Below are 13,186 nucleotides of genomic sequence, written 5' to 3'. Positions count from 1 at the left end.
ACTCTTAACCTGGCGGGTTAAGACTATTAATGATTCATTTAATGATCATTATGGCCGAGTTGACGGTTAGCCATTACTTAGGTAAATGGAGAGATTCGCCATAGAGATCCGTCAGCGGATCTCTTAGAGCTAACCCAGGGGATCCTCCGGGCGGCTTCCTATGCCACGTGGCATACTTGAGGCGATTATCTCTTTTGGTCCTTGCGATAATATCCCGATGTTATCATAAATAATTTTCAAAAAGCATATATAACGTGTTTAATTAAAATTAAAAAACATGTGATAATACCTATTTTAAAAAGAAAATTAGCTAAAATCTAATTATTACCATTAATTATTTATAATAAAAATTACCAAAAACTCCTCTAGAAAAATATTAAAACCCCCCAAAAATTTAAATTTAATAATAAAAAAATAATGTGAAAAAGGTTAAATAAAGAAAAAAGTTGTAGAAATTGAACAAGTTGTGCTTCATCTTTTTCTACCCTTATTATCCCGTGAAAAAGGGAAAATCTCATTACTATTTCCGTCCCGTTCCGTTCCCTTAATCAAGGAATAGTTAATAATCCCTAAATTAAAAATAAATAAAAAATACTAATTAAGATTCGTCCTCAACACGCGCCTCTTTTAACGCGTGGAATATCCTCTCCAGAGCATACTTGTTATTAGCTGAGTTGTTCTTTTCCCTACTTTGCCTCGACTTCTAATTTACTCCCATTATTTCAATCCTTTTTCTCCTTAATTAGGGTTTTTTTTTGGCTCTCCTGATTTTTTGATCGGAATCGGAGACGGGAAAGATGTCGGCGGCGATATGGGTTTATGTAGGCGTCGAATGAGCATCGATTATAAATCGATTCGCACGAGGAATTTGGCTATGGAATTGGAGTTGACGGAATTTCAGATGAGTTTTTTCAATTTTGGATGCCGATTCCGATTCCGATCGGCGTTCGATTCATACTCGGTGGCTTGTGAAGCTTTCTCTGAACAGCAGCTGAATAAACGAATTCGTTTCTTTTCATCTTCTTCGCTTCCTTTCGGTGTTTACGTTAGATTGCTTTAATAGGGTGTCCTTTTCTTCCTTCTTCATCTTCTTCTATTTTTTCTTCCTTCTCTTCCTATATTCTTATTTTTAGCGGTGCGAATTTTTGTCTGGCTCTACCGTCTCGTTGTTTTGGAGGTTTTTGCTGTCTTTTTTGTGCATAATGGATTCCGGTTCGCGTGGTGGCGGTGATGATGATGGTGAGTTTGCAGAGAAAGACCCGACTGGCCGGTATATTCGGGTATGGATTCTCTGACTTCTCTCTTTCATAGCCATGTTTCTGTTATTAAAAGAAAAAAAAATCATAATTTGATTGTCAATAATGATTGTTTGGGACTTTAAGCTAATAAGCTAAACAGAGATTTGAATAATGTTGGAACAAAAAGTATATGTAGATTCTGAAATTAGGCTATTTAAGCTTACCTAGATGATGGGTTGGAGATTCTGGCAATAGGAATATGAATTGATGCTTATTATTTGTTGTTTGAGAGTTTGGAGGTTAATGGAGGTCAGACTAAGGGAGGAAATATAAAGGGTACTGATGGAAATAAAAGTTAAAAATTAACCTAAACGAGAGTTAAAAGTTCAACATCAAATTTCCGTTACTTGCATTAACCCCCAATTTGGAGTTTATCAGAGTTTGGAGGTTAAAGGAAGTAACTCTCCAAACAAAACAAAGAAACTCCTAAACAGGTTAATGTGATATTTTACATTCCTTTTACCTCCATTAACTTCCTCCCAAACAATAACGTTGTTTGGCAATTAAAGTGGAAAGTACAATTTTTTTTTTTTTGTTTGTCTTGTCAGATCTAACTTTTTTTGGAATTAGCTTGCTATGACTAGTTTAGTAATGTGGTTTTATGTTTTTTGGTTTTTGTTTTTTGTTTTCCATTCCTTCAGTATGATGAAATCTTGGGGAAAGGTGCATTCAAGACCGTGTATGGTTCTGCAACTTTATCTTTTTAGTTTTATTGCTTTTAGCTATGTTGGTTTCTGTTTCCTTCATTAGTTTTAGTTCTAGAAAGAGAATACTTAGGTTGACTTTGCCATTTTATTGTGTTGGTTCACCTCTCTTAGATATAGGGCATTTGATGAAGTGGATGGAGTTGAGGTTGCCTGGAATCAAGTGAGTGTTGAAGATGTGTTGCAGTCACCGGATCAGCTAGAAAGATTGTACTCAGAGGTTCACCTGCTAAAGGCGTTGAAACATGAGAATATCATGAAATTTTGTAATTCGTGGGTGGATGACAAGAACAAGACTATTAATATGATCACAGAATTATTCACTTCTGGAAGCTTGAGGCAGTGAGTTTCTGTACCTGTTCTCAGTTATCTTCTTTTACTCTTTTATGTCCCAAAAGTTTCGTATTTTGCTTATGTATATGCATGGTTGATGTTGGTACATAGGTACCGTAAGAAGCATAAGTGTGTTGATATTAAGGCCATTAAAAACTGGGCTAGGCAGATTCTTCGAGGTTTACATTACTTGCATAGTCATGATCCTCCTATCATTCATCGTGATTTAAAATGTGACAATATATTTGTTAATGGAAACAATGGTGAAGTTAAAATAGGTGATCTTGGACTAGCAACTGTGATGCAACAGCCCACTGCCAGAAGTGTAATAGGTAAAGGTTCGCTTTTGATCTCGGGGCATGATGTCTCTGGTCAAACCATTTAACTCAGAGTTATTATCTGCTGTTTATTTGGCAGGTACCCCGGAATTCATGGCTCCAGAACTCTATGAAGAGGAATACAATGAACTTGTCGACATCTATTCCTTTGGCATGTGCATGTTAGAGATGGTTACTCGTGAATACCCGTATAGCGAATGCAGGAATCCGGCACAGATATATAAGAAAGTTACCTCGGTGCGTTCAAGTTTCACATCATCTCCTGTTAGCTATTTAGTTCACTTATGTTTCTAATTTATTGCTTTGTTATCACGCGGTTATATTCTTTTATTACAGGGCATAAAGCCCGCTTCTCTTAGTAAAGTGAATGACCCTCAAGTTAAGCAGTTCATAGAGAAGTGTCTAGTTCCAGCATCCATGAGAATGCCTGCGAGTGAGCTCTTGAAAGACCCTTTCCTAGCTACCGTAAGCTCAAAGGAGCCTGTGTCCCCTTCTCAGTTCCCAGATATTATGTCCAAAAAGGTTAACTCGCTGCAATCGGACTCCCATCCAATGGACATTGATAATTATCACAAGAAGCTTTCAATCGGCTCTTGTACAAGAAGTGTCGATGAGGCTTTGTTGTCTACAACTTCAGAATTTCGAAGGCTCACTAAGAGTAATGAGTTCAGGTTGAGAGGAGAGAGAAATGATGATAAGACAGTTTCATTGACTCTGCGCATTATTGAACAATGCGGTGAGTTTATCTGCTCTATGAGCTGGTACGTTCTGTTTTACCACTATGTCCACCTAAATAATGTTGTTTTGGTGACAGGTGGAGTGAAGAATATCCATTTCACTTTCTATCTCGACTCTGATACAACAATTTCGATAGCTGAAGAAATGGTTGAACAACTTGATTTATCAAACGAGGATGTGGTTATCATTGCCGAGTTGATTGATGCCTTGATAGTAAAGCTTGTTCCCCAATGGAGTCCCTCAAATGGGAGTACTTTAACTTTAGCAAACGGTTCTTCCAAGGCAACCGGAGACCATGATTTCTCGTCTCTTAACAATACAAAGTTCCAAGCAAATAAAGGATCAATGTGTTCCAATATATCTTCTGAAGTTAACATGACAGTCGCCTCAGATGGAAGTACTGAAAAGCCCATGGGATCCTCTGACTACATTCTTGAACTGAACACATTCGATCTGGGTTCGGACTGCGGTCTTGTATCTAAACATGACAAGTCCACGAAAGATTTGCTGAACGCTCTCTCCCTAGCAAAGGGAGAGGAGCAGGAGGACGAGCTAAAGCTGGAGCTGGATGCAATTGACATGCAGTATAATCAATGCTTTCGAGAACTCGTAAGGTTGAGGGAGGAAGCAATCGAGGGCGCGAAAAAGAAGTGGATAACAAAGAAGAAGATAGCCGTTATGTGATATTTAGTAGATTCTACTTAGAATTTGTTTTTTTTTTAAAATTTTTCTGAAAGGCATTGGATTGGAAGAAGCCATTTTTTAGTTGTTTTCTTTTAATGATGCCATTTCATTTGATTTGTGTATATATAAAAACAGAATTAAGGCACTCAATGAGTGCTACTTGATTCATTCATTCATGGTTGTTTCTACTGGTGAACATCAAAAGGAAGAAAATTATTTTTCACTCTAGACCAATTTTTATTTTTATTTTCGTTAGATTAAATTTCTGAGCTTTTATTTTCTTACGTTTGAGTTGTTGATTGAATGCTGCGAATGTCAGATTCGGTATATTATTTAGGAGTTTAATGGCAGATTTGAGAGATTAATGTATTAAAGTTCAAAACTTTAGGGGTTAATGTGTAAAAGTTCAAAAATTAAGGGGTTAATTGGTAGAATTGAAACCATTATGGGCTTAATAGTGCTTTTTTTTCATTTTAAATATATTTTTATTTCATGAATTTGATGTGTAGTCAAGTTACTCAGAAAATGACACTTCTAAATCTTGAATTGATATGTAACTAGAAATAATTAATCATTGTGAATGTGATGTATTTGGATAAATTTAACCTTGCTATTAAATTGAAAGGTTAGGATGATTTTGAAATTTCTGATATTTGCAGGACAAACTTGAAAAAGTAAATGGTACTTCCAGGATCTAGCTAGCTACCGTACTCTTTTCAACTGGAGAGTAGTTAGGGAACCATTCTTAACTCATTTTCTCTATTTCCGATTTAAAATTCAGTTTATTACTGCCGACAAGATATAGATAGTCAACTTTTGACATCAATTGTAACCATCGAAATCAATATATATTATAAATATTATATATATATATATATATATATATTATTATTATTCGTTTTGACGCAAATTTCATTATTTATTCTAATCGTATGGCTTGAATATATAAATTAAATATATATCTTGATTACTTTTTCTTAGATATAAATTATTTGGTTTATGCAGTATTTAAAATTTTATCATTTAATTTATGTGGTATTATTTTATAACATTTGTTTCATTAAGTATTTTTATAAGTGACATTTAATCCATTTTAGAATAAAAAATTGACCGATTTGTTAATTCTTAACACATGACACAATTTTTTACATGTAACATACCCTTAACAAATGTTTTTTTTAGAAAACATAATAATTATTTTTTTCTCTATGTATACGATGAATAAATAAGAAAAATAAGAATTTCCTATTTGTCCATATGAAATAATTTTTCCACAAAAGTAATTAATGTAACTTATAAGAATATTAGAGGAGATAAATGTTATTAAATGATAAAATTTTAGAGTTAATTAGGTTTTTTTTTCGACCTTTCACCGTTACTTTGAAGGTAAAGCCTTTAATAAGATTCCACTGACTCACCTACTACCAGCTACCAGACATTACTTTAATTTCATAATTGATTGATATCATGATTTGGTCATTTAATCCAATCAGCTTTATCCACGTGTACCAACTGTTTCTCTTTGTGTAGCATATCATTATTAGTTTGCATGTTTCACCCACTAAATATTCTTTTGATTGAGCAAAAAAAAAAAATATTCTTTTGATTCATTCTCATTATTTCCCATATTAGCAATTATTTTTGTCACAGATAAAGTACAAAAATACACTTAAGGTTTAACATCAGAAATAATTTTATTGTTAATGTAATTTTATTTTTAATGTTGATAGCGAAGAACAATCTTATTTTTAATATTAGTAACGAAGAGCAATTTTACCTTTAATATTAATAAATTGAGTTAATTTCAGATATTATTATAAAATACAAATATTTTATTCATTATTCTACACCAATTGCATATTAGTTCGTTAAAAAAATATAATTTTTATGATTTAATAATAAATTTGGATTTTTTTTTGAGAGAATAAATTTGGATATTAATCTTTATAAATTCGGTGAAATATTTTGAATTTTTTTGTCCAACTCGTACAAAGACATTATATCTTTTATTTTTAAATTTTTTCACGTCTAATCATGTTCATGATCTATTACTAATAAGTGATAGGATGACTCAAATGTGAAGTGTAGATGATAAAATTCATGAATGATAAGACAATTTGATGAATTATTTATCAAATTGACTAAACTTGACAACATTATAGGTAAAATTGTTTTTGGCTGCCAATGTTATGGGCTAAAATTGCATCATTTTAGATGTTAGAGATAAAATTGCTTCTGGCTGTAAATGTTATGGGTACTTTTATACCTTATCCCTTTTTATTACTATGTTTATGTTAGGCTTAATATGAACCTAAATTTATCCCAAAAAAACTTGATTGGTCCCTTAAACTTTTAATCGCCCAATTAACTTGCTTAAATTATAATCAATTAATTAGTCGGTTTCAAAAAAGTAAGCTGCTTACGGAAGGAGTCTTACAGGCGCCTTGGAAAAGTAAAATGACCAAGGTTGGGGTATGAGTTCTAATATAAGATAATACAAGTTTTACGGTTGAATAAGTAGGAATTCCATTTTTTTATATGTTTTCATCTATTATGTGAGTAATAACATTAAAAGTCACGTCAACATGTTTTCTACATGCAGTTTATTTTTTTTACAACCGAGTAATTAATGATTACACTTTAAGCAAATTGAGGGGACAATCAGGACATTTTAAACAAGTCGAAGGAGGTGTCGGAACACTTTAAATAATTAAATATTCGTGTTATTACTATTTGATGGAGTGATTGAGGTAAGATGATTGTTCCGGTCATTGAGTCCGTGTTAAAAACCATTATCTATAAATTCTCAACGAAGTCAATTACAGGTTAGTAGAGAAAGCAGATAGAGGAAATACAAAGAAGTAAGATGTGTTAACGAGCCATATTTTCAAACTATTCGAGTTCGGCTTGATTAAAGTTCGGCTAAAATTTAGTTTGAGTTCGGTATCAGCTCAAGATTAATGACCTGAACCTAAGTTTTTTAAGACCGGTTTGAAAACTCTATAATATATATTTCATTAATTTTGAGTTCAAAATAATCAGTATTTTTCACATGGACCCTAATGACCATGTGAATTTGGTCATTCACCGTTAGATGTAGGCTGAATAAATCTAAGCCTTAGGATGCTTTGAATCTCTACCTTAGGATTTTAATCAGCCTACATCTAATGGTGAATGACCACATTCACCGTGGTCATTAGGGTCCATGTGAACAGTGCTGATAAAATAATAATAATCAATGACCATATAGATATCAAAAAAACTGATGTTTGTTTGTTTAGAAAAATATATCTAACGGAAAATATAATATTAGTCAAGATGAAAAAACATAGAGAAAGAGAGAAAAGAAAGCGGACAAAAATGGTTTATCCTTTTAAAAAAGTAAAATATTTTTCTAACCATTTTTTAGTCTTCACTCCCTCTTTGATCCAAACTATTACCCACATAAAAATACGAAAAACAGTAAAAATATGAAATGGTAAAAATGTGAAAAAGATACGATGAAAAATGAAAAAAAAAACATAAAAACGGTAAAAATGTGAAATGGAGAAATGGCAAAACACTAAAAGCATGAAAAATGTGAACTATGAAAAAATAAAAACATGAAAAACAACTGTGAAAAAGATGAAAAACTTGGAAATTGTAAGAATAAGAAAAAAGATTAAAAAAAAAATTGAAACGATACAAACAAGAAAAACAAAAAAGATGGAAAATGAAAATGAAAAAACTGTGAAAACGATAAAAATATGAAAAAAAACATGAAAATGTGAAAATGCGAAAGAATGAAAAAACGCGAAAAACTTGTGTTTCTTTTCTCGCGTTTTTACTGTTTGTACGTTTTTTCTATTTCAATTTTTTCGTTCTTACTATTTTTTTTTACCGTTTTCACTTTTTTCTTTTCTTTTTTTCGTATTTCTTTTTTTTCACGTTTTTTCCATTTTTATCTTTTTTAATTGTTTTTTACGTTTTTTTTCTTTTGCATTTTTCCATGTTTTCACGTTTTTTTTCATATTTTCACGTTTTTTGTGTTTTCGTATTTTCAGATATTTTATTTTTCAACACATAATATTTTCTTACAAACAAATGGAGTCTTAGACTTTGACTTTCAACTAGTCACACCTTATAAAACTTATTCCAAAAAGCATTTAATAGTTGTTTCGGTCTTTGGCTAATCCAAAAATTAAGAATTCAAAGTTCAAAATACAACCCTAAGACGAATCAGCTTCTCCCTCCCCAGCTTCTCTCTCTACTTGCCATCCACACTATTAGTGCTAGCAGCCTGTCCATATGTAACCATGCCGACAACAAACGATTTACGAATTTGTGTTCTCCTACCAGTAACAACTACTGTTTTCGGAGCTTGGCCATGAGATGTGATTTTTTTTTTTAATCTTTTGAACTCGCGTGGGATATATTATAAACTCTTCTTTTTTTTTTGTATCTTCTACCCTGTTTATTTTATGTATATATAATAAATCTTATCAAAGTTTGGCTCCAAAAAGCACGTCTCGAAACATTAACGAGCTGAGCCTAAACCTATTTGGGCCCATCTTAATTTGGCTCGTTAATACCTCTAGAGGGATGAATGAAGTGAAGGATCTTCAAGGTAGCAATATCTTGTATTTATAGTTAAAAGGCTATAGTTTAGGAATCATTTTACCTTTTCAATCGCTAAAATATCGCCGAGCCATTTTTTACTAACATAATGAACCGAGACCTTATAGAAACCCACAGTACTAAATCCGCTGCTTTATTTTTGGTACCAACAATCAAGAATTGTTTTCTCTTACTTGCTGCATCAAAAATTAAATCACAAGTTTCTAATAAATAAATAAAAACAAACAGTTCGAGAAAGATTTATAATATGAACACCTTTACGTTTTGCAGAGATATAAAGAGCCATTCTCGGGTTCATTTTACCTTTTCAAATGGTTACTGAGCAGGATGATGATGGGTTAGCCTATCCGTATGTGTTCGACTTGATCAATGTGCCGCAAATGCAAATGGAAAAAAAGGGGCATTTTTACAATCGAGTTAAAACTCGGCTAATTACACATAGTTGATAAAACATTCAGTAGTACACATCAAACACGACTAAAACATTTAGCCGTAAACATCATACACGGCTAAAGTTGTGTTACATCTCCGCTAAAACCATTTAGCTGCAACATCGGTTGATCAGAAAATCTAATTTTAAAACATTTTAAGTCTCGATAACCGTTTACCAAAACTATCATAAACTTGAATGAAACATTTCAGGTCACATTTCCGTAATTTAAGGAAGCCGATAAATCTGTAATTACACAATCATTTTAGTTCTGAAACAAACAACTGAAAAACAACAAGCAATATGTACTACTGATTCCATGACTGAGACGCCTTGTAATCCCCCGAAAAGGGGCTAAAATTGTAATTATCAACCAACAAATGACAACAGAGTTATTCACAATTTCATTCACAGATAAACAATCTCAGATTACTATATAAACAGAAGAAAGAACAGCAAGAATGCACACCGCGAAACGACAGAGGAGAAATATTTGCAATTGATGAGATTTCGCCGGACCAGATGAACTTCATACCAGCATTAGTTGACAGCAAGTCCAGGCTAATAGATTTCTGCAGTAAGTGCTACCAGTTTTCCTTGACTATTTTCGATTTCTCGAGTATGAATTTTCCTTCCTTGTACTTTTGTGTTTCCTCGTACGCTCTTTCGTATTTCCAACCGAGCACTTCCCTGCAGTCGCTGCAATAGACATCAGCAACTGTGTGCAGGCCAGTCATTAGCTGCCTGTCCTCCTTCGGCCCGACCATAACGTTCATTGCATGAGAAAACAGAAAGGCTCGCCCGTGTCTTCCCTACGATCACAATGTAACAATATACTTAAATAATAGTTGATCTTGTTTGTCAAATTGCACAATGATACAAGGCAAAAGTCTTGTAAATGTACCTTCAACCGAAACCAGTGACAAATTATACACAACTATCTGAATACAATTCATGTTGGAGTCCGTTAGAGATTATAAAACCTACTCTTCAATAAACTTAAGGTTTATAAAACCTACTCTTCGATAAACTTAAGGTTTTGGTTTAATGGTTCCTTGACATGGTATCAGAGCTTTAGACCAAGAGGTAAGGAGTTCGGAATCCGCCAATTCCATTTATTAGTTTCTTTTTTTGACTGAAGCGAGGATCATTGCATTAGATCGAATATAAAGTGTCTACAATCTCCAAAGGAGGGTTGTTAAAAACCGGACGGAAATCTACACTTATAAGCCCTAATTGGCTAATGTATGAGCAATAGAATTAGCATTTTCGCCTAATGAACGAAACTCTCATACAAGAAAAGGAATTTAAAGCTTCCCTGCAAGCTTAGAGCTTCTTCCAAATGAGGATTCGGAGATAACCGAAATGACAAGCAATAGTTTGATTTCAGCAAAAGGTAAAGTGTGCCTCTGCTTCAAGCACAACGGTGTTCACGGGTGTGTTAGAGATGATAAAAACTATTATTAGAGACTTCTGTTTACCTATATGCTAAGGGTTTTGGATCCAGTGATTCCTTCGCAGTCTAAGGGCCTGTTTGGTTTAGCTAGTAGTTGTTATCTGATTTTCCTTCAAAGATAGCTACAGGAACTGATTTTGAATCCTAACCAAACACCCATATATCTATTGTTTGAAGTAAAAAAAATAAAGGTTTAATGTATATTTACACCCTTAAACTTAGCAAGTTATGCCTATTAGCACCCTGAACTTTTAAAATATCCTATCACACAACTATAGTTGGCTTTAAAAACCTATCACACACTTATAGTTGGCTCATTCAGACCTCCTGCACACAAAATCATTAGATCTGTTATCTTTGACAGATGAGGTGGAATGTGCATGTTACAGAAAAGAAAAGCCCGTGAGCCTGTTCTGTATGTCTTATAGTATGTCTTATAATGGTAAAAAAACCCAGACGTTTATAAAAGAAGAAAAGAAGAAGAAGGCCAATTATTGTTATAAAAGCCTGAATTAACTAGCGCTTTTCTTTTTTTAACGATTTTGTATGCCGCAAGTCCGAATGAGCCAACTATAGATGTGTAATAGGTTTTTAAAGCCAACTATAAGTGCGTAACATATTATTTCAAAAGTTCAGGGTGCTAATTGGCAAAACTGGCCAAGTTTAAGGGTATAAATATGCGGTAAACCAAAAATAAACTACAAAAGAAGAACCAAACCAGCATTAAAGCTACAAGAACATGAATTGCCTAATACATCCCTAACCCCAAATCTTGTCCAGAAAAGTCTAATGAATTCTCCAACTTTGAAAACGACCAATTAGCCCCTAGAAGTTACTTAAACTGAATAATAAATCTCATAAGTCTTATGTGGCACAACAAGTAGAGATTGAGACAAGTTGAAAAGTGTATCATTGTAAGCAAGTTCATGACTCAATAGGTCAATTTCAGCAAGTCCAGAGCACCAATAGTTCATTTAAACAAGTTTAACGAGTTCACCGGACAATCGAGCGAGGGGCTGTGTATGTATTAGACCCAATGCCTTTGTTCTTTCATGTATGAGAGTGGTTTTCAGCTACCCAATCAATCAAACACAAAGCAGATTCATTCAACACACAAAATTATAACAACAAAATCAGAAATCATTAAGTAATTTCACCTGAAACGCCTTAGAAATAACATCATCATGAAGAGCAACATGGTTTCTACAATTACAGCAACTGTACAATCTTGGCCCAATCAATTCCTCCATTAATGCTATATGCTAATTTCACAACACTTACCAAATTAAGATCCTTTTTCCTTCACCCAAATACCAAAAACAACCATTAATCCATTGACAACAACAATCCAAATCAAGAACACATAAAAGAAGTGAAAAAGAAACGAAAAAGAAACTTACTTCTTTCTTTTACATCACACACATGTAAACGACGTCATTTTAGCCTCTCCTCTGCAAGAAAGATCAAAGTCAAGAAATGGCTCAAACCCAGAAAGGGGAACAAGTTTGTTTTCCAAAATTGAGATAATAAGAAGAAAAAACTCGAACTTGGTGACAAAATTGAGCTTAAAGATGATGAAATTGGGAACCCAGTTGGCATCTAATCAGAAAATGCAAAGATTGATTAAAAGGAATTTGAGGGAATAATAAAACGAACCTGAAATTGGAAGAATGGTGAGTAAGTGAGTAGAGGAATTGAGAGAGAAAAGGAAGAAACTTGGTTTGAGGGGGGTTTTAGGGTTGTGGGGTTAAACTAGTGAGTTGGTGAGTGCATGATCAGGAAGATGACAAGTTTCATTTGGGAAATTAAGCTTTATTTGACACTGGATAATGCTTAATATTACAAAAGCAGCCATTTTTTAATATTTTTATAAATTAAATGTAATTGGAAATGTTTCTCAAAGAAGAAAAAGAAAATGATGGGGAAAGCTGCCTCTAAAGTTGTGCAGTCAAAATAGTGTCATTTAGATGCATGAAGTCAGAGTTGTTTAGTCCATAAATGGATGGATCAGCCAGCGGTCAATACAGGATTAATCGGTTAGGTTGGGGCCAATTTTGTAAGTGCGTGTGTAAAAAATTTCTTAGCATGTAAAAAACAAGATGTTTAATAAAAAAATTTGGATTTAAAGAGGAGAGTCTAACGGATAAAAAAAAATTAGAAATTTGGATTTTAGAGAGCCTAACATACAAAAAAAAAAAATAGAAATTTGAATTTAAAAAGGGTTAGACACTTCTTGGACCATTTTGGAAGTGCTAAACCAGCACGCCATTAATATTTTTTGGAGACAGAGAGCCGAAACCGTCCCTAATTAGGTAAATTTTATCAAATATTCAATCAAAGTTATAGGTCAAATGCCCCATTTATCAAATACATAAGCAAAGTTTAATTAAATAGTCAATTTAATACCATGATCCTTAAATTTTATGGAGACAGTGCGACCGAAACTACCACTAGTTATGATGGTTCCGACAGTCGGAGGAATTCAAACCACCCATGTATACTCCCTTGGATCAGCCAAAGGACAAATTAAGAACAAGTTTTTTTTAAGTATTAATTTAGCACTAATAAAGTAGTATTATTTTTGTAAT

At 33.3% G+C, this 13,186-nt stretch overlaps 2 protein-coding genes across 3 annotated transcripts; one reads left to right on the top strand and one right to left on the bottom strand.

The window, feature by feature from the left end:
- The first annotated feature begins 692 nt into the window (after window positions 1-692).
- LOC136210953 (probable serine/threonine-protein kinase WNK10) lies at window positions 693-4,323 on the top strand. Of its 2 annotated transcripts, XM_066002428.1 has the most exons (7): window positions 694-1,280; window positions 1,940-1,977; window positions 2,117-2,344; window positions 2,447-2,667; window positions 2,753-2,910; window positions 3,010-3,409; window positions 3,488-4,323. In XM_066002428.1, exons 1-7 carry the CDS (start codon window positions 1,203-1,205, stop codon window positions 4,093-4,095), a joined length of 1,731 nt encoding a protein of 576 aa, XP_065858500.1. In that variant the 5' UTR covers window positions 694-1,202; the 3' UTR covers window positions 4,096-4,323. The 2 variants fall into 2 exon arrangements, with proteins under 2 accessions (XP_065858501.1, XP_065858500.1); XM_066002429.1 differs by lacking the exon at window positions 1,940-1,977 and having other exon boundaries at window positions 693-1,280.
- Window positions 4,324-9,427: 5,104 nt separating this feature from the next.
- On the bottom strand, window positions 9,428-12,406 carry LOC136210952 (protein yippee-like At4g27745). The gene is made up of 4 exons (XM_066002427.1): window positions 12,255-12,406; window positions 11,999-12,049; window positions 11,756-11,898; window positions 9,428-9,954 (listed from the first exon to the last, which is right to left on the bottom strand). The coding sequence occupies exons 3-4, from the start codon at window positions 11,846-11,848 to the stop codon at window positions 9,727-9,729; spliced, it is 321 nt and encodes a 106-aa protein (XP_065858499.1). The 5' UTR covers window positions 11,849-11,898; window positions 11,999-12,049; window positions 12,255-12,406; the 3' UTR covers window positions 9,428-9,726.
- Window positions 12,407-13,186: the final 780 nt, after the last annotated feature.

This window comes from Euphorbia lathyris, chromosome 1 (assembly GCF_963576675.1).
Source record: "Euphorbia lathyris chromosome 1, ddEupLath1.1, whole genome shotgun sequence".
Lineage (NCBI taxonomy): Eukaryota > Viridiplantae > Streptophyta > Magnoliopsida > Malpighiales > Euphorbiaceae > Euphorbia > Euphorbia lathyris.
The sequence above is the reverse complement of the archived record's forward strand: the minus strand, read 5'-3'. Positions and strand labels throughout refer to the sequence as shown.

What these genes read in the sequence shown, in the direction of transcription:
- LOC136210953 (XM_066002428.1), top strand. Translation starts at nt 1,203, where the DNA reads ATGGATTCCGGTTCGCGTGGTGGCGGTGATGATGATGGTGAGTTTGCA. An exon ending in CACTGCCAGAAGTGTAATAG is followed by an intron (nt 2,668 to 2,752) that starts GTAAAGGTTCGC and finishes TTTATTTGGCAG; the next exon opens with GTACCCCGGAATTCATGGCT. An exon ending in TATATAAGAAAGTTACCTCG is followed by an intron (nt 2,911 to 3,009) that starts GTGCGTTCAAGT and finishes CTTTTATTACAG; the next exon opens with GGCATAAAGCCCGCTTCTCT.
- LOC136210952 (XM_066002427.1), bottom strand. Translation starts at nt 11,848, where the DNA reads ATGGAGGAATTGATTGGGCCAAGATTGTACAGTTGCTGTAATTGTAGA. An exon ending in TTATTTCTAAGGCGTTTCAG is followed by an intron (nt 9,955 to 11,755) that starts GTGAAATTACTT and finishes TTGTGATCGTAG; the next exon opens with GGAAGACACGGGCGAGCCTT.